Source organism: Lutjanus erythropterus, chromosome 20 (assembly GCF_056507025.1).
Source record: "Lutjanus erythropterus isolate fLutEry1 chromosome 20, fLutEry1.hap2, whole genome shotgun sequence".
Taxonomy (NCBI): Eukaryota; Metazoa; Chordata; class Actinopteri; order Lutjaniformes; family Lutjanidae; genus Lutjanus; species Lutjanus erythropterus.
Window position 1 is genome coordinate 17,983,944 of NC_139336.1, and position 21,835 is coordinate 18,005,778.

General features: G+C 38.8%; 1 protein-coding gene across 6 annotated transcripts in view; it reads left to right on the forward strand.

The window, feature by feature from the left end:
- LOC146308352 (mediator of RNA polymerase II transcription subunit 13-like) overlaps positions 1 to 21,835 on the forward strand; it is a 115,407-nt gene that overhangs the window by 72,069 nt on the left and 21,503 nt on the right. For all 6 annotated transcript variants that reach the window (XM_084745495.1, XM_084745496.1, XM_084745494.1 and 3 more), the window contains exons 3-4: positions 3,126 to 3,210; positions 9,127 to 9,210. In XM_084745495.1, the coding sequence (XP_084601621.1) occupies positions 3,126 to 3,210; positions 9,127 to 9,210 (169 nt within the window). The remainder of the gene's footprint in view (positions 1 to 3,125; positions 3,211 to 9,126; positions 9,211 to 21,835) is intronic.

Sequence of the window (21,835 nt, forward strand, 5' to 3'; positions counted from 1 at the left end):
GAAAATCAGTAAAAACCAAAGAATGATGAGCTTTCAGTTTTATCTAATTGAGGCTGATTACATCCAGCTCCTTTAAGATCTTTCAGGCATGATGCAGTTCCCTGCAGCTCAGCCTGTGATGAATGATGGATCAGGATGCTTTAAAGCCCTATTGCACTTAGCTGTGCATTTAGTGTCTACAGCGCACTTCTCCCTTGGGCCATTTGTGTTCCTCCTCTGATTAACAGCCAGTAAAAGCTCCAAACATGGCGGTTCCTGACTGACTGCTGGTGAAATGACAGTTTCATGGTGTTTTCTCCAAGTGTACGCATCACACACACGCCCCTACGGGACATCGCTGCTTTAATGTATCAGCTCATTGTTTTATTTCACACTCCATTTTCTATATTTATAATATTGGTGTGCGGTTGTGTGTGCATGCTTGTGCGGATGCCTGACCTTGTATGCTTGCAAGAGTGATTTGTCACACCATGTGTTGATATGGCGCAGTGAGCTGGCTCTCTGACAGCTACAATATAAACAGGAGTGTCTAATGTGGATTGCATGTTTTCCAGGCGTATGTATGTGCTGTTGCCACTGTTGGGATTTGTAAAACACATTCTACCTGCTCTTTTAGGAGCTGGAAAAACACAGGCAGGAAATGAAGGAGACAAATGTGGAAAAGTTTCCTATAAAGGGATAGTTCAGATTATTTGATGTATAAAATATTTACCCTTAGGTTACTATCTACAGCACATGCCGGCTGGCAAGCTGCCAGTTAGTAAAAGTGAGAGAGGAGTACCAGCATCAGAGCTAAACAGTTAACTGTGGTGGACAGGGTCAGCAAAAAAAAAAAGCAATTTTAACCACTTGAAAAAATTAGAAATCTAAAATATTTACTGTAAATTATTATAAAATGATCATGACAGGAATAACTATTTTAGTTTGCCAATTTCACATTAATTAAAGTTCAAATTGATGCCAACTGTTCTCCAAACGAGTAAATGTTTGTTAATGAGTCGTAAGAAATCATTAATAATTTTTTGGAAGGCGTAGATGTTTTTAACAGTTAAAGTGAGCAATATGTTAATGGAGTGTGGGAGGCGGTCGCTGAACTCAAACTTCAGTGTATTTTCAGAGCAGTGGGCTTTTGTTTTCAGGATAACAGCCTTTACTTTTACACTGACAAACAAACAATTAACAGTTATAAACAGCTGATCAACTTACAGTGGAGGACATGCTGTCGCACTTGTCTTTCGTTCCTGCAGCGCTCCTGCAGCCCGCCTGAGCTTCCTCGAGTCTGAGGAGGAGGTGGGGGGGAACAATCTGCTTCAACCATACACTGTGTACTAAATAAAACCTCAGCCCAGTTAATGCACCGTCTATTGTTCCCAGCTCATTATTTGGATTGCAGTACCACCTTTTTTTTTCAAGATAATGGTAGATCAGCGATTCTCATGTTCTGTGAGGTAAAATTAGGGATTTTTGATTTGGAGCAATATTTGGTTTCATCAGAAAAGGCTGTCTAATGGTAAGGGAAAGTGTTAAAAATATTATATATAAATATGGGGTACACTTAAACTGACATTGCTTTTTTTAGTTGAACCTTTTTTAAGTGGCTGTGGTCTACTGTAGGTAAAACACTGACTATGGAAAAGTACCTCATACAGCTACTTTAAATAATCCGAACTATCCCTTTGAGTTCTCCGGGGTGCCTGCTGTCGACTTTTGGGCAGGAGTGTCGAGAGGATGCGAGTCAGTGACACAGTTTTTGGAGTAATGGGGGTCAAGAGCCTGCGGTGGAGCCAGTCATGATGAGAGTAAATGAAGATGGGTGGTGGAGGATTGGCAGGGTGGGGGGGAAGAAGTTAGAAGTTAGGTGGTTTTTAAGGGGGAGAGAAGGAGATATAGAGACAGTGAGAGCTAATGAGCTGGATTTGCTGGAGACTTGGCATTCTGCTCGTGGTGCTCGCTCTATCTCTCTGCTCTCTGTAGAGGAGCTGGCGAGAGCGAGCTTCCTGTCTGAGCCCTGAAGCAGGAGTAAATGAGGGGTGGGGGGGGAAGTGGGAGGTGGAGGGGTGTTGGAAGCAGTAGAACAGAGGAAAGGAGGAGAAGGAGGAGGGTGAGGGGCGGGAGGAGACCAGTGTTGAAATTGAATGCCAGGGCGCCATGTTCTCACCGCCAGCGTTTCCATGGTTACAGGGTAATTCTGGCGAGTAAGGAAATTTCATTCACTCTGGTATGAAGAAGAAGAACAAGAGGAGGAAAAAAATCAGGAGGGAAATATTAACAAAGCAACAGAGAGAAGGAGAAAGGAGAGAAAAAATCAGAGAAGAGGAGGAAAACCTCTGCTGGGGTTTTCTGCCACCCATCCCCCAGGCGATCTGCCTCTGTCTCTCATTCCTTTTTTCTTGTGTATTTCTGTGATGCTTGGTTTGTTTGCCACCACCCTATAAGCAAACACAACACCCACCCACAAGCCTCCAGTTCTTCCAGGAGCCCTGCAGGTATATGGCAAAGAACAAAGAGAAACACTGTTAACAGGCCCCAGAATGTGTGTACATGTTTGTGTGTGTTCATTTTGGGAGCTCGCAATGGGGGTTGGTGGCAGCGTTGGGGTCGCGGGGGGTTAAAGAAATCACATTTGACACATGCGAACCAGCTGCTGACATGTCAAAGTGCGGCCGATTTTGACCACATTTGTCTCCGGCTGCTTGAATTTCTCAGGGTTGAGTTTGAACTCAAACCTGAGCACGCAAGCATGTGTGTCAGCCTGCGCGCTCTCACTCTCCGGCTAACTGGGGTTGACAACTGCATGGGGTTTGACTGGGCTGTCGCTGCAGCCAACCTGACAGCTGTGCAGCCGAGCACCCTCGCACACACACGCGTGCACACATGCCCACGCGTGTGTGCACACACATCTTTATCTTCAGTGTAATTTCTGATCTGATGTGCAGGTTTTCTCATCAGCACATGCCGCATGTTTTGACACATGTAGTTAAATGTGTTGTTTATTATCCTCAAGCTGGTGTGTGCAGATGTTTCACTGTCACAGGAAATATCATAACTATTTTTATTACAGAGAGATACTAAAATATTGAGATGTATAATTTAATAATTGTAATTATTTTCTTCTTCTCTTTCAGTGTCTGAGGAGGGGCTGTGGGAGTGTGGGCTGTCCTACGAGTGCCGGACCCTCCTGTTCAAGGCCATACACAACCTGCTGGAGAGGTAAAACCATCATCATTATGCAGAAGCTCTTCATTAGCTGCACAGCGAAGCCTGCTGAATGATATACACAGAATATAAAAACATATTAGGTGCGCAGTGGTGGAAAGTAATATCTTCAAGTGCATTTACCCGAGGAGTGAAATTTTTGCATACATGTATTTGACTCCACTGCATTTATTTAATAAATTGAGTTACTAGTTACTTTGCATGTTCAGATTGATAATACAAAATATAATTAATAAATAATTCATATTCATTAATGTAACTCACAAGCATTAATTGATTAAAATTGTTCGCAACAAATGCAGTTTGGGCTTAACTGTGATCCAATATTATAACATATATTATTCTTGAATGGGACAGTCTGCATAATAAGTAGTTTTACTTTTGGTATTTTAAATATATTTTGATGCAAATATTTTTGTACTTTTACTGAAATAAAAATTGTAATGCTTGGCTTATTTTAAAAAATATTGTTAAACTTTTTAAAGTACAATATCTCCTTCCTCTACCACTGTACAAGTGTAGTTGCTTAGAATGTACACTTTATCGAGTGTATAACCTATGAATTTTGAGTTTTTAAATTTTTCCATCACTGAAAAGTGGTATTAAAATGAAGTAAAATGAACTTATTTAACTTTTTTTTTGTTCAAACAAATAATGATAATGAAATGAAATTAAACAATGACAATATAATAAAGAGCACATGAAATAATATAAAACGTATCTTAATAGCAGAAGTTATAATTGCTGACAAATACTGAACATATAAAATTAAAAATGCCCTCATATCTGCACACAACTGTGTAATAGGTGTGTGTGTGTGTTATAAACAATTAAAATTTATATTATGTTATAGTGTTTATTTAGAACCTATAAATGCTAAATAGGGGAGTTTAAGTAAGCCATTTCATTAAATTAATATAAATATGTTTTTTAATTTTAATTATTAATTTGTGTTTTAATAAAATTACAGTAACTGACCGTACTAGACAAGACAAACCCCAGTTAAAATACACCCACATGCACTAATATTATCAGTAAAAATAATAAAATAAACACACAATAAAAGTTATTCTACACTTTCACAAGAGACTTCGGAAGCTAAATTGATTAATTCTAAACATTTTTGTTCTTACTGTTTTGTATAGAATAATGAAAATTAATCTTTAACATGTAGAAATTGGCACTCTGAATGTAAACTCTTAAATTACGTTTTGTTAATGAACAAGCGCGGCATTTTCTAAAAACAAAAATTGTCAAACAAAAGGACTTCATGTCATGTTGACAGATAGAGTCGGTTTTCTTCCAGCAGCTTCACCTTAATGAAATTATAATCTGAGTGCTGAATCACTTGCTCAAGTACCCAAAGCTCTCCTTTCTGAGTCAGAGCCATCTGTTAAATGAAGCAGCACATATTTGCTCTCTATTAAGTTAAGCATCAGTGATCATCATAGGGGGCAGGCTGAATTAACCTTCCTATTACCTTGAAGCTAACTCCTTGTATAGCTCACTATTTCAACACGGAGGGGATCACTTCCGTTTTCTCTTACATATCGTACAGACGAAACTGACCTCTGACTGTTATTATAGTTGTCATTATTTAGAATTAAATTAGTTAATTGAGTCTTAATGAAGCAATTCCAAATAAAGTAAATATGAATATTTCAATAAAACAAGCAGAGAAAAATAACACTTACAAAAGACAGATGCTAAAAACTACAGTGCAGAGGAATGAGTACAAAAGTAATAATTTATGGGCGAACTGTGAGGATTTTGTAGGACATTGTTGAATTTGTCAGTCTAAGTCTTCCTTATGAAAAAGACCAATTTAGGCTTGTTAGCTATAAGAGCTCTCTGGTCGATTAATTTTTTGACATTTTCAGCATAAAACAGCCCAGAGATGAGGGCTTTGTGTTTAGTTGAAGTCTGCTGGTTATCAGACTATACAGATGTTTTGTTGAGTTAAGGAAGTGGGACATCTGTCTCCAGCACTACAGTAAGACTAGATTTATAGCAGCCCATTGCAGCAATGTTTTCAATAGACATAAATTACCCACAAAGCCTCAGTCAGCTCACAGGTTAGTTTACGAAAGCATAATCTACTGCTTGTATCCGCTGTGGAGTTTGGAGTGGGACGGAAAGAAAAGATATGTGCAGTATACCAAGAATACATTAATCCCTCTTAGAGAAATTACAGGTTTTCACAAATCTGTTATATTGTAATTTATTCCCATGCATGCCGCTCAGAGTCACTGTCTCTACAGCACAACGTCTCCCTTTTCAACTGCACCATGTGCATGGACTGACAGTGAGTTACTGTGGTTATGGGGACGCTCTGTGTCTGAGACTTGATTGTGATTCCAAAAAAGATGTTTTTAGGTTAGTATGCCTATTCATAATCATGAATGTAGCTGTACCTCAATGCTGAAATCTAGTCATATAAGTTTACATTTTGGTTAGCATACAGGATGCCAACATCTTGCCAAATCTCTCCCAAATTGGAGTTGCACACACACCCAGCATCAAAAAACACCTGTCATGAATGTAGAGTTTTACCTCATTTTGCTTTTCAATTTCACATCTAGCTTACAACAAAATTTAATGGCCACAGAAAAATACAGCATCACCAGTAATGTGACACTTGAACCACCACTTTAGACGAATAATTAAAAAAAATTAAAATAAAATTATCAAGTCATCAACATGCATTGGTATTTATCCTAGCCTGTATTTACCCTTGCTCAAGGGCACCTCCTCTCCAGCTACCAGTTTACTCTATTTCAGTGTTTCCCAAACTTTTTTCTGGGAACCAGCTTTTTTGAAAATGACCAACCATCGCGACCCAGCTCACAATCGGCCCTGACAAAAAATCTTTGCAAGAGTTAATTTGTGCATAAATTAACATTCCTGACCATTTTTACTGCCATTTCTGCATCACCTTATATTACGTCCAAGCGTATTATGCAGGTTAAATACTTTCTAAATGAGAAATAAATGCATTTTGGCTGAGTTAAAGTGATAGTTCACCCAAAAATGAAAATTCACTCTCAGTCTACTCAGCCCTGTGCTGATGTGAGGATGGGTGAAGATCTCCAGTTCACAAAACATTCCCGGAACTTCAGCAGAAAGCAGCGTTGCAGCCAAATCCTGCAATGTCAACTGTAACACTCAGTGCGTGAGTATATATTGAGTGAATTTTAATTTTTGGGTGATCTATCGCTTTAACATCATTATTTCAATATACAACTATACAAAAAGTTATGACTTCATTTTTAACTTACAAAATAAGTACTTAGTATGCTTTAATTTCCCAATACAGCGAAAAAAGAAGAAATCTTCCATTAAGCAAACTTGTTCAGGCAGTAACCGGATGGGGGAATTAATAGAATGTGACACATCAAGAGCCCTGATTATTTTTTTTTCCCCACCCACACTCCGGGATCTCTGCCTATAAATGCAGGTGTGCCTTGAGATTTTGGCTTACACTTTGGTGTGCCTCGGGCACAAAAAGTTCGAAAACCGCTGGTTTAGTAGCAAGACAGATATTTCCCACAGGTGTTGGTGGAACCAAAAACAGAGCCAAAAGGAGAGGAAATTCCAAAATGTTGCTCAATGTCCTCTGGAAATGTAAAAAGGCAACTGCTTGCTAACATTTTCATCTGATATAGCAAATGTAGTTCAGTGCTATGGTTACAGCTTGTTGTAATGCCTCAATGTAGCCAAAAAAATCAGTGAATGCAAGTTTAAACCTTATTATTTAACAGCTTTTGTTGAATACGTCATTGTTTTTGATCAATTAGGGCCTTTTGACAGTCTGTTATTTCTGAATCAAAGACTTTGTAGTAGCAATGAAATAATTTTTAAATAAATAAAATAATTTTAAAAGCATTATTTTGGTAAGGAGTACATTTTCCTTTACATATTCACTTGATGAATATGTGTGTAGGAGTGTACACTTCTTAAAAAATTCTAAAACATGCAGTAGAAGAAGAATTTGCTTCTAGGAGCCAAATTTGTTGTCCAAGAAAGTTGGGTGTATAACAAAGAGAGAAGTTGGTTGTAACCTCTTGGCTTCAGTATGATCAAGAATATTTTTTGAGCCAGCATTTAGCAGTTACTGAACAAGCTGTGCCTGGAGGCTTTTCAGCATTAGATTCTGCATTTACTCACAGTATTTGCTCCATGGATATAATGCTTTGTTAACCCTCTTAGAATTTATTCTTTGACCGTGCTTAGGGATGCACTGATCCGATACAATGAATTCGTACCGGGGCCAATACTGACCTTATTAAGCAGTTTGGGTACTTTGCAACAATGTGACCAGTCTAGATTAAACACAATTTGTTTGTTAATGTTACCAAGAGAGAGATCTCATGTGCAATAAGCGGCTCTGGTCAGATAAGAAAATGCGTTGATAAAAATGCACCAAAGATGGTAGAGCTGCAGGCTGAAAGCTTTTGGATGGCTCAGCCTGGCTGAGCGGAGAGCAGCCCATAAAATCATTTTGTAATTCCTTGACCCGGGTCAGAGGCTCCAGCAGGGAATTCACTGGCACCTGCTCACAGAGACGAGTCAAAGTTCTGAGTTTTGTCTGTGAAAGGAGGCCGAAATGAGGTGAAGAAGAGCACAGATGGTGGGATAGCCAAATAGGGAGCATGACGACCGAGCTGTTTGAAGTGATCAAAATCTGATCCGATGAAAGGACAGGTTTTGGAAAGTGTGCGCACCACACAGATTAGCAAAAAGATTACCTTCGCTTTTCCTGTGCACTTGTCATGAACTCCACGTCAGATGTAGCAGAGGGACGGTCCCTGCTGCAGTTAATGCATAATAAATAAAATCATAAAGCAACACAATGAGGCAAAGAGCCAAAGAAAGCCAATATTCTCTTTTGCTTGTGGTGTATTTTTCTCCAGTGATTTAATTTGTACAAGGTCAACTAAACATAAAACTGAATTAAACAGTTTCCATTAATATAAGTTATGAAATAGCTTTTGGGTCTCTATAAATAATATTATAAGGGATACGGTCTATACCTGCTCTATATCAAAAATGCCCGGAGATAACTTCATGAATTGGAGCTATGTAAAGAAAATCGATGTGACTTAACTTGAAGTTAATAACGAGGACAGAAACCGAGAAACTGTCAACAACTGAAAGAAATCCTTTATAAAAACCAATCTTAAGCTATGGCATCAAAAATCACAATGAAAATTTCATCAAAACCTCTCTAATAGGCTTCACAAGAATATTATTCCTCGCATTATATGTATTGTTCAGGTGTTTCTTTAACTGATAATTTCCTGTGATCATATGCAGTGCTGGGAAAGTTACTTTCAGAATATAATATATTACATAGGCCCATGTATTACTTGTTACTTTCATTTGAAGTGATTAAGTTCCTTTACAATATTACTGTCTGTTTGATGTATTACTTTTACCAAAATATCCACAAATGTATGAAGCATTATAAAATGTAAGAGGGAGATGCTGCACACTGCAAGTGCACCTGTATTGCAACACTTATGGTAAGAAGATGTGTCTGCCGTGAAACGTGCAGCCATGCATTCTCACGCCTTTTCCGTTTCTCATAGGTATAACTGCAACCTGAAGTGTTTATTGACGCTTCAGATCTACTTTTATGACAATATTTGCATAAACATGATGTTGTAATAAAATACAGTAATAAAAAATAATAATAATACTCGCTGCGCTGCTTTCAGCTCTGTTTTGAAGGTTGATCCTACAAATTCTGAGTAGAAAATGGGGGTCAATTTTAAATCAAATCCTTTTTTCTGCTAAAATAACAAATTACATTAATGTATTACATCTTACTTTTGTGATGGTTTCCCTCTACAGTGATAATACAAAATAAAGCTGATTATATCTCCTCTGTTCTCTTCACTGCTGCAGATGTTTGATGGACAAGGGGTTTGTGAGGATTGGAAAGTGGTTCTTCAAGCCACATGAAGTGGAAGAAAAGTCTTTGGGTAACAGGTGAGTACAACTTTCGTCACACACACACACATGGACTCACACAAGCTTCATTGAGATATTTCATTGGACCTCTCCAGCAGGTTTCATGTATGTTAGTCTGTGAGAAATATACACCACAGGCGTCACTGTGTGTGTGTGTGTGATCATGTGCCTACAGGTGTGACACAGCCCAGCAGTGTGAATGTCTTTCATGTGATTCAGTATTTGTCGGGTCTCCTCTCCTTGATGTTCTAGCGGCTGGCTGGCTCGTGGTGTGAGACTATTAAAAACCCGGACAGTGAATGGCGTTGAGAGGTGAGAGCTGAGCTGAGTCGAGCTCTCGCAGCTGAGGAGAAGGGGTGTGTGTGTGCGTGTGTGTCAGTGTCACGCTGTGTAACTGTGTAGGCAGTGTGGGAGACAGACTGAAACAGAGTAAAAAGAGGGGTGGGTGTGATGACAGTAGCTCAACTTGTTGCTCCAGCCATTATAGTTCCCTCTCACAGCTCTGTCTGCCCACTTCAGCTTCTCCTCCTGCTGGTGAGGACGCAGCATTCCTTACATCTCTCACATAGCCGCGCTCAAATGCTAAGTATCCGAGTAAATGGCTCCTCGGAAACCACTTAGCTGTCAAATGGCTCATTTTAGAAATCTTGCTTGGAGGCAGCAGACGCAGAAATCGTCCTTCTATTTATATTTACTTTGTAGTTTTTGAAGCGGAGAGCTATAAATTGCATTGTCATTCAAATTGTGGTGCAAATTAAGTGACGCACAGGAAACTGTCATTCTGGAAAGTTGCTGACACAAGTGCAGTGTGCTGTGATGTGCTGCAGCAAAGTCAGGTTTAGCTGTTCAGAGCAGCAGGTGGAAATCCCTCAGTGAGGCACACCGCGTGACATCTCAACAGTGTGTGAGAGTGTGTGTCACTTGCGTTGTGTACATAGTGTTTTGAGGAAGCCCGACGTGACTGAACTTTTTAAACCTAAAAGCACTCTCAAGGTAAAATATACTGCACATGTAGGTCGTAAATTGAAGGAAAACATCTGAATAAATCAATAGAGAAACATAATGAATTCAAATACTTTCATACAGGACGCAGTGTTGAATGCTTTGATGAGAGTGAAGAGGATGTGAGTCATGTTAACTTCCACAGTCACCAGAGCTCAACACAAACGAACACTTGTGGGAGATTTTCAACAAAGATAAAAGAGGTGAAAGTCATGAAAGGGCCCACAACACAACATAATCGTGGCACTTAAGTCATAATGCAATATTTTTGTGATTTTAAACATTTTACAATATGCTGAGTATTGCAGTAACATATATTGTGATTTCTTTTTACCTTTTTCCAACTGCAAATTACTAAGCAAAACTTTGTCAACATCTGTTTTATCTAATAAGGTGACATTTTCAGTCTGTCTAAAATGCGAATTTTAGTCATTTCTATGTGCAGCAGTATGAGAAAGTCAAGTAGACATATCGGTCAACACTGTGATAAAAACCCAACAGGCCATGAGCTCTAATGACGTCACCAGAAAAAAAATGCAGTACCATCTAGTGGACTAAAAAAGCAATTGCTTTTATTATACTAAAAAAGTTTAATATACAGTTGCAACAAAACTTGCTAATACATGCCATCCATGTATTGAGCTGTGTTGGACTAATTACTGAAATTTAATGATTACTTAGAGCTGCTAGTTAGTTCTAATTTAAAAAAAACATGTATTTTTAGCAATTACTGCATATAAAAGTAATTAGTTACCAGGAAAAGTTACCTTTGTGTTACATTTTTAAATGTCTGCTTTGGTTCTCTTATTGATGCACATATAATTTCAGTGACGATTGTCTTTTTTTTTTTTCTATCATTGTACCCATTATCACTGATAGAGTTATTAATACTCCCAACCACCACAGGGCAGCAGCAACTAGTGTTCTTACCAGTAAGCTACACTTTAGTTGTCTGTGGTTTAGACAGTAAAATTTAATATGAGAAGAACACAGACGGTGCTGGATACACATGTTAAACCACATGTTGTGACAGTAGTTCCTAAATAGTTAAATGCTGAACAGCTTATATTAAACTATGATGAAAAGTGAGCTCACATTGCCTGAACTGTCAGATTACATGGAATGGCTGCATTTGTCAACTATTTTCAGTTGAGCATAACAAGCTTATTTTAAATTTCAGTAATTGTATTTATGTTACATGCATTATCTGAAAAATAAATAAATTAAACCTTTTTTAAGTTTTGGTTTTATAAGTTATAAGTTACCATAAAATATTTATGATAAATTTTTAAAAAATAATGAATTTTTAAGAACTATTGAAACAAAGCGATGGAATTTAAATTACTTCTTAATTTCATTTTTCTGACCGAGTCAGAGTTGTGACCAAAGTTTTGTGTGTGTTTGGGAATGGCTGACTTACATGTCTAGTCACCGCCAAAAGTAGTGAAATAACAGTAACTGTAATTACACATTAATAATGCATTACTTTGTGGTGTGTTACTCCCAACACTAGTACTGATACATTTTTCCTTCACCCTTTGAAGTTCAGATTCAATCCCTCCGAGAAAATTCAACAGACTCAGAGAATCTATTATGACTCTTTACGAAGTTTTTTTTTTTTTTTGTTCTCCAACTTCTCATATTTTTTCTCACACCCCCATTGGCCACACAAGGTGACCCCAATTCTGATTGTTAGTATGGATGTATTTTTCTTTCTTTTTTTTTTTTTTTTTGTCTGAGGTTGTGACATCCTGAAACTCTTCATATCTTTATGTGCGTTTTATTAGGTGTGTTATCCTATTTGACAAGTGGAAGTTGGTCTTTAATTATCCCTTTGAAAATGACTAAGATGTGCTTTGAATAGAAAAGAGAGGAGAAAATGTACAAAAAAAAAAAAAAATTACCACCAGCATTACAAGTTACCAAATGGTGAGAGTCACTGAAAGATCAGTAATTAAGGTTTGTGTGGGCAGCAGGAAGGTGTGAAGACACTGTGTTCTCTCTCTCTCTCTCTCTCTCTCTGTGTGTGTGTGTGTGTGTGCATACATACTGTATGCATACAAACATATGTTGAGTTTAGACGCTCTGGAATTACACTCAGCATTTGAGTGAGTGCAGAGATTTGCATGTGTGAGTCTCTTTTGTACATCATGTAATTCCTCTTGGTTTTGACAACTCTGTATGAATATGTTGTCATCTGGTACGCCCCCTGCTGAGCCAATCCTGCCTCGCTCTGTCTGTGAATTATTGAACATCCTGGAAGGAGACACAGAAAGAGAAGGGGAGAAGAATTCTTGAATGCGTAGACACAAAACAAATACAAATCTTATGGAGATGTCTGCACTATCTTTCACGCTTGCACTCTGCGGCTGTTGCGTGTATCACATGGTGTAAATGAACCATGACGTTTTTTTCTCCACTGCTTGCTCTCAGTACACATGCACACACACACATACTGTCCTAAATGCCCACACACACACCATCCCTTGTTCCCAGAATAGCAGCGTTGCCCCACACTTGACAGTGCGAGCTGTAAGAACCCCTGCAGATCCCTCGCCATCAGTGTTTTCCTGCCATGAGGGAACATTGCTCAGTTAGGCATACACTGACCTCCTGCCTCAGCTGTAACCAGCTCCTTTGTCTCTTCTTCACTCCCACACTGTGCCATTTATCCCCAACAGGGGGCGCTTCGGCGCCAACATCCATGCCATGCCCCCTTACCCGTGCCAACTCCTGTGCCTTGGCGCTGCCGCCTTTGTCAGGCTTATCTGGTGTTTATCTCGTACGGTCCCTGAGGGCATGGCGAGGATTGGCACATCCAGGACACATCCAAACCTCCTCCTCCTCCTCTGCCACCCCTTACCACCCCACTAACACCCACCCCTACCCCACCCTCCCTCCTCAACCCCCCAACTCCTCTCTCAGCACAACGCTCGTGCTCTCTTTGTGTCTGAATGGGAGGAAAGCACTCTGGGTTGGTAACGGATTGCATCAGACGCTGAGGGGAGCACGAGAGAGAGTTACAGGGATACAGAGAGAGGAGGAGGAGCGGGGAGGAGGAGGCTCACTCTGTGTGTGTGTGTGGTGGGGAGGAGGTGGGGATCAGAGAAGGTGGGGGGTCGTAAATTAATCATTACTATAGACAGCTCAATGGATGTATTAGAGTCTGTCTCTCTCATTAGCTCAGTCAATTCCATGCATGCCAAGTACAGTACACACTTAATCTAGGTGCTTTTATTCACATTAATGGCCATATACTCATGCATAAATAATGTTAATTTTTTACAGTGTAACACAGCGGTCCTCTGGTACTTGACCATGAAACACAAGCAAGTTTCACTGCCTGTTTAAACTACTTTTTTAAAAATCATAGAAATCCTCACCTGACCTCTCCTCTCCTCTCCTTAGGGACCAGTGACATTGAGATATGAGCCATCTCCTAGGCAACAAACATTTGGTGTCAGGCCACATCACAAGGTCGCCGACTTTTCAGAAACAAAAGAAACAAACATTTCCTCCTTACTCATCCCTGCATTGCTACCCTCTACATTTTACTGTATTGGACAATCCAAATTAGACATGTGAGATAAATTTACTACTGCCTGTTCTTATTTTGATTGCAGTTTGTTCTTATTACATGAACTTTTTATTACATGAACTGAACAATGAGTGGAAACAGGTCTGTTTTGGCCCCACTTCCTATGTTTATGTTGCAGGGCTTTAATGGTAGAGACATATTATTTCACATTAAAACTTAATTTACACCATCACTAAGACTCTTCTGATTCACCTCAATCTACCGGCACAATCAGCACACATTATATTTGCTCAGTTACGTCATTAACTAACCTGTGATGAAGTGTCATCACAGGCCACAGACACACAATGACTGGACCAGCACTACAGCGCTTGTTTTATTTTGAAAGTCATGCTTTGGACATGTTCCCTCCATCTCCCCTAGCATCTGTGCCTAATATTGCAATCAACTACTTCTGCAAACTTAGATCTAGAAACTCGAGCTAATTTATGGAAATCTATAGTGGAAGTCAGTGATAGTTACATTTAGACCTATTTCTTTCATAACACTTCCTACTTTTTCTGATTGCTAGAATTCAGCATAATTTCAGGTGTTTCAGAATTTTTCAAAATTAGATATGTTGTTTCTGCAGAGCAGTAGGGAGATAAGGCGCATTCAGGTGCATTTTCACTTCAGAAGAAATCAATCTACTGTTTTTTTGTTTTTTTTAAACCAGCTCAAAGGCACGGCTGTGTACTGTAAATTATTTGGGAATGTATATGTGTGTAGGGAAATATAACAATGAAAACACCTATTCTGCGGTCATTGATATATTTTACTATTGCTATAATTGTAAGAGCATCAGTCCATCCGCAATAAAAATGCTTTTATAGAGAAGCCGCTGTATGGGCTGCATTAAATACTGCAGTGTATGTCTATGCAGTGGCTCAATGATTGACTACACACACTGTGACCCATACAAATATTAATGTGCTACAGGGAAATGAGACAGTATCTGATGTGTCGTCATGTTTTTTTGACAATTGACAGTGCTATTTAAGTCTTTTATTTTGTGCTTTGAACATCAAAGTTCAGGCGTGCCACCTTTTCATCCATGAGTACCCTCATTTAATAATTGTATAACTGAAATATTTACATTTTCTCCTTTAAAACATGTTGTTCTAGGACTCCCTAGGGACAAAAAAGATAGAATGCCCTGATTTCTAATATTACCAGAGAGAGGAGGAAAAAAAACACATAGATCAATAGAGAGGATGGTGATACATCACAGCAGCAGCCTACCAACAGATCCTTTTCCTCTTTTTTTAATTAGGACCACAGATATGAGTGTAAAAGCCTGTGTTAGTTCACACCGATTCTCTTACTGAAGTTAGCGACTTAGGCTTTCCCTCTTGGCAGCATGTCAGTGCTCACAGTGGTTCTCTGCTGTCTGTCAGGACTAACAAGAAAAATCTCAAAGAAATTGCAGAAGACTGATATTTTCTCTGAGCTTCTTGCGCTCACACAAAAGTTCAATGAGTGGCGTCCTTGAGTGTGGCACCTTTTCATTGTGGATCCATATAAACAGGCGGAGCGGTGTTTGAGCACAAACATTGTGATAGCAACACTGGCTAAAGCCACCCACTTGGGGCCACTGAATAATACATCAAGCTGACTACATCCCCCCCTTATGCTCTTGTGTTAATACCGGAGTGCGCATGCAGGAACATATGCACACACCTGCATAAGCCTGAGAGTATTATGCATTTGGTGGTTTGGTTGGATTTGTTTGTATGGAATAAACTTAGTGTGCCAGTGCAGTGGAAGGACTTTTAGAGCATGCTGCTCACAAGAGCTTACAAAAAGATAAACAGAGCCCGACTGGATCTTTGGGGACGATGCTGATATTGATGTTAGGGGGTAAAAAGATCTCAATTTTGATATATTGGCTGATATTCTTAATACAGATTATAATATATAAAATATGTACAGGAACATATATTTGTACTTGTGACAAAGATATGTAATGGCAACAGGGTATTTTACAGTGTTCAATAAACCCTATTTTCCAAAATGATATAAGGGCACTAAAACAGTAATATTTTTTAATAATTATAAATAATTACAAATAAATAATGACAAAATAGAAGAAGAAACATATATGTTAAACCTGAATTAAGAAAGGCACCAGATATACATAAAATGCTGCCTATAAAACTAAAAAAGTGCTCAAAAGGTTTTCATATCTGCACATTTTGGAGAACATATACACAGATACTGATAAAGACCAATGTAGCTGTGACCGTCCAATATATGTAGGTCAGGCTCAAAAAATACATTTTGTGGTGAAATTTGTGTTCTAAATTTTGACAGACAGATTTTCATTTTTACTGCAAATGTGTATCAGTTCTGAATATCTATTTCATTGATCACTAATAATCTCTATCAGTATCAGCCCTGAAAAAACACTGGTCAACACATAATCCTCCTGCACGTTAGTAAAATACATACATACACCAGAGCAGGGTCTAGATTCAGATTCAGATCATGTAGGATGGGTTAGGCAGCAGCAGGCTGAAGATAATTCATACAAGTGCTGCTGTGGTGGCAGACAGATAATTTAAGGTGCAGATTAAGGAGATTAATCCCCCAGATTTGAGAGAATCTAAGAAAATGTTATCATGCCTGCATAGTGCATATGATTGTAGTTAATGATATCTAAACACACTTATCACATCACAGGCTTTAGATGCCTCCAACAGTGGAAACAGAAGCTTTGTGTGTCTTGCATATGGTGGTTTTTACTGTTTTTCGCTCTCATTCTCTTTTTATCTAATCTTGTTTTATTTTTTTTCCCCGCTGCGTCAGACATGAGAGCATCCTGACAACCAAGATAACCGTTGTTATTTTGTGTGCATGTGATCGTACACACAGATGCGCGCGTGTCAAGTCCATGATGCATGTCGGACATTAAGCAGCTCCCCCGCTGGCTGCCTGGCTGGTGGCATTGTGATGGGGTGAAAAGACACATGTTGTCACAGGAACACAACATGGTCGCTACCTTTTATTTTCCAGATCCATTCAAAAATGCATGTGATACAAATTATATGTAGGGCTGCAAGGATTATTTTCATTGTCGAATAATCTGTTGATCATTTTCTTGATTAATCAATTAGTTGTTTGATTCTTCCAGTGTCTTGTTTTGTCCACAACTCAAAGATATTCAGCTTAATGTCAGAAAGAAACCAGAAAATATTCACATTTGAGAAACTGAAATGGGAAATTTTTTTTCCTTTAAAAATGATTAATTTAATATCTGGCAACTAATCAATTAATCATTGCAGCTCAGCTTGTGTGTGTTTACATATTGTTAGGATATCTATAGGATTATGTGCTTTAGAGATACACCAATCCACTTTTTTTCACCAGCGTCACTGAGAGACGGCCCTCATTTGCATAATTTCCCATGATGCATTGCCAAGAGTTTAAATTTGCAATTTTCTGTTCCAAAATGCAAATGTTATTCACAACTGTAACATAACTTTTTGAGTGAATTAGTTGTAAGATTTTTACTTTACAGTGTACTTAAAAAATGTAATCCTGCTAATAATCCTTTAATCCTGTTACATGTAATGCGTTACTCCTGAAGCCTGGTGGGGTCTTAACATTTCTTCGCTCCAGCTGTATGGTGACGACACAAACGGGTTTCGTATCCGTTGCATCCGTTGCAAAAACACAGTGGACTTGAAAAGCCATGCAGCTCTCAGTTTGTGCTGTTTAGCGTAGTATTTACACATAAACATGAGGCACTGTGGAATTTTGATGTGGATCAGTGACATGAGTCCGATACCCGACAAATGCCTTACATCAATATCAAGCCCCAATACTGATATTGATCAGTCTCGTCTCTGATGAGCATTCATTTGTATTCTGCTTATGCATTTCATATATACACATTTGCACACGAATAATACCCTGAATTTATGCTGTTAACGCGATCATGTAAGCTTAGGCACAGGCTGTACATGTATATGAAGCCAAATAAAATAGACACACGTTCACACACACACATGTACAGTGACGTGTGTGTGTGCTCTCTGACGCTACATTCCCTGATTGATTTCACCATAAAATTGTGCTCAGTAGCCACCCATTAAAACTCTGATCTCATCGATATGTGTGCAGCGATTGCAGTGTGTGGCACTGAATTATTCACCTCCTCCTCTTTCTCTTGCACTCATCTCTATCCTTTCTTTCCCTGTCCTCCTAATTTCCTTTCCATCCTTCTATTTTCCCTTTTCGTCTCAGTCTTATTTCATTTTTCTACCTCTGTCTCCACCTTCTTCTATTGCTGTCTTTTTTTTCTACTCTGCTCTTCCTCCTTTCTTGCTCCACTCACTCCTCTTCTTCTTCTTTTTTTCTCATCCACCACCCCCCCACCACTACCCCCCCCTTTCCTCCTCTCCATCTCCTCTTTCCATCTCTCTCCAGTACTGTCAGCCCTGAGGCGAGTCTCAGCCATCACTCCTCTTCATTTATTAATACCTGTACTCATACAGCCCAGCACACACAGCTGCCTCACATCCCTGTCCGCTGCTCTCTCGCACACACACACACACACACACACACACACACACAAACACACTTTCACACATGCGCGCATTTGCCGACTGCACAAATGTCCCCAAGGATGCAAGGAGCCCAGTGTGTCCACACACTCACACCCGCTTACTGTGCAGAAAAATGCCCTTTGTAAAAGGACAGGGAGCATCAATCTCCCAGCTGCGTCAGCCTACAGTTTGATGCTCTTTTTGTAGTTCTGCTTCTCCCTGACTCACATTTAATTGCACTTTATTGCAGTTATAAAAGCTCCTAGGTCATAATTGTTGCACATTAGTTACGGGTTAGACTGATTGCTTGCATAGTTTATCAATTGTAATTGTTTATCCAACTGAATATTCCTTCTCTGCTCATTTTTAAATGACTTGAATAGTTTTCATCAGTGGTCTTTTTGGGGTTTTGTGTTGCAATAAATGTAATGAATTAATTGAGAGCACCAAGATGTCTGATTTTAAAGGGTTGGTTAAGATTATTTGAAGTGGGCTTGTATGAGGGACCTGTAATAGATGACAGTTGGCAGAAGCAGAGAGGGACACCAGCATGGAAGCTAAACGGGGTCAGCAGCAAAATGTATTTTATATCAGTTTAAGTTGACATCTATATTTAGAATATTTTCACCACTTTGCTGTCAGGCAGCCTTTTCTAATGAGAAACTACCAAATATTGCTCTCTCTCCAAGCCAACAAAACTCCAGAGGTGAAATCAGTAGTTTTACCTGATCTGTTACTTTGTTTGTGTTATGTGACTTTGCTGTTTTAAAATGATAATTTGGATTCATCAAAGTCACACAGTAGCCACACAATAAGACAAACAAACTAACAAGAATTTTGCGAGGTAAGCCTGAGAGTTGGTTTGGAGAGAGCGGTATTTGGCTTTCTCAACAGAAAAAGCTATCTGAATGCAAAGTAAAGCACAGAAATTATTGCAAATATAGGGTGCACTTAAACTGATGATGCTTTTTTAGTTTTACCTTTTGTAAATAGCTAAAATACATTTTTGCCGCAGTACATTGTTCAGATTCCATGCTGGTGCTCCTCTCTGCTGCTCCAAACTACCAATCTTGTATAGATCGCCATGTTCTGTAGGAATGCACTGACAATCAATAAGCACCTCATTCAACCCCACATGAAAGAACTCGAACTATTCCTTTAAGGCTGTGGAAGAGAGACAACAGGAGGAAGAGAGAACAGATCATTTCCAACAGTGATTCCTGCTATTTGGCCAGAGCTGTGGTTTTTACGAGGGGTCTTAAGGGAGTCGTGTTTTTTGTTCTCACATCAGTCTGGATCAGTGCACACGCATCTCATAAAAATATACAATAACAATATAAACAGAATTATCAACACAAGAGGGAAATAAATCCTAATGGCTGCTTCAGTTCACAGCCTTATTTAATCTGTGCAGGGCTGTGAACACATAACATGGTGAAATACAATGTATCAGTCAGTGAAGCAATTGGTGAGAGAGCCTTTGAAAAACATAAGAAAAAAAAAATCTTTTTATTTTTCAAGTATAAGCAACAAAAGTTTATTACAAAGTTTTTATTAACATCCCCTTATACAGCAGAGCAACTTAGAAGAAATTATATTCAGAAACAGGTAATAATGAATGAATCATATTCAGTAGACCTTTTTTGCAATCGAGAATACATTTGTTGAACAAAGATTGAAATAGAAGTTATATTAACTTAAAATGGAGTGATTATTAGAATTTAACGAGAGATACAACAGTCAGTGAAAGTCAGCATGTAAACCTGAACAAACTAATGTACAGAACATATACAAGAGATGAAGTTAATAGATATGAAATAAATAAATCAGGGAAATGTTTTAAATGTGGAATTACAGATTCATTGATCCACTCATCTTTGGACTGTGGAAGAATTCAGGAGGTTTGGTTTGATATTGCACAATGGTTATCAGATACATGGTGGATGAATTTTGATTTTAATCCATCAATTTGTATATTTCAAGATATGTTGGAGGAAACAGTGAGATGTCTGTGGAATCTGATTAATCTTTTTTCTTCTGTTGTGTTAAAGAAACTGATACTTAAATATTGGAAGTCGACATACCCTACTACACAGAAAAAGTTAGTTTTAGTTAATTAGTTAATTATTGTTGGTTTTTCAGCCAGTATTCTTTATACTGAGTATAATATACAGAAAATAGAATATGCACATCAACACATTTTTTTTTGCTATGATTTCTCAGAAGTGATTTACGCTTGTGACAAACATGCGTAATGTCGGCAAGATATTTTGCAGTAAACTAAATCTAAACATAGTATTTTTGAAAAAGACCTGTAAAGATGAATTACCTCATGAAGAATCAAAGATAATTACAGCATTTATGCTTTTCAGTAGAGTTGTTAAATATCCTGAATATAAATTATGAATGTGCGTATGTGCAGTTATCTGGACTGGTCCTGTTGACTTGCAGCTGTTCCACTGAGCTTCCCCGTGCAGCTATATATAGCTCTTCATATGGTGTAATGATGGACTGAGGACAAGGTTGGAGGGCAGTGACATTGAAAGCATGCATGTGTGTGTCGTGTGTGTGTGTGTGCTGTAGCTCTGCTCTTCCTCCTGTGACTGTGCAGACCTGTGTTCAAACCACCTGTTATGATGAGGGTATGTGGTTCTTTTTTTTTTTTTTTTATTTGTTTATGAAGCAGAGAAATTGGCCCTCTCCTCTCTTTGGGTGCACTCGGCGCCATCTGGAGGCTGTCACAGTCAACACCATAAGATATTTGGCTCCCTCAAGACTGTGTGTAGCTCTGCCCATGAGTGACTGTGGAACTGGCCATTTTATTGAATTTGATGATCCATTACAGCTCAAATGGAGGTCCGGCTCCCTCAGGGCAAAGGAGATATTGCATAGGCAGCAGGGTAATCATCACACAGAGATTACAGTACCTGCTGACTTTATTGTCAGTCTCATATATATATAAACCAAGGTGGCAAGGAGCTTTACAGATTAAAAATATACATCAGTGAAGCCGTCGTGGTGGTTAATGATGTCCAGCCCGCCCACTGCTATATAGATTGCAATAAGGTCCCAACAATTACTCCTCTGTGATTAAAAAAAAGAGCAGTGCATGATGAACTATGCCAGGGCTGCGTAATAAAGAGAGCGCTGCATATGTAAACATGTAGTCACTGCGATCAGTCATAAGCAAATGAGGATTTATACCTGCAATAAGGAGCCTGTGTGGGAAACGATGAAGATGATCAATGTAGGTGGAGCTGAGCTGAGCGAGGCTTTCACAAAGACACATTCTGAGTGTGCTCTCCAAATTGCCGTTCGGAGAAAAGCGCTCATCATCTGTCATTCATGTTGTACATTTGTTTTTCAATAGCTGTGATTTATGGGTTTATTTAAGATCGGGTTTAACATCATTAAATGTAATTTTGATTCCATTCAAATCTCAATTTAATTATGTTAGCAGTGGTGAAGGTAAATGTACATGTAATTAAATTGGACAAAGAGTTTCTGGAGCTGA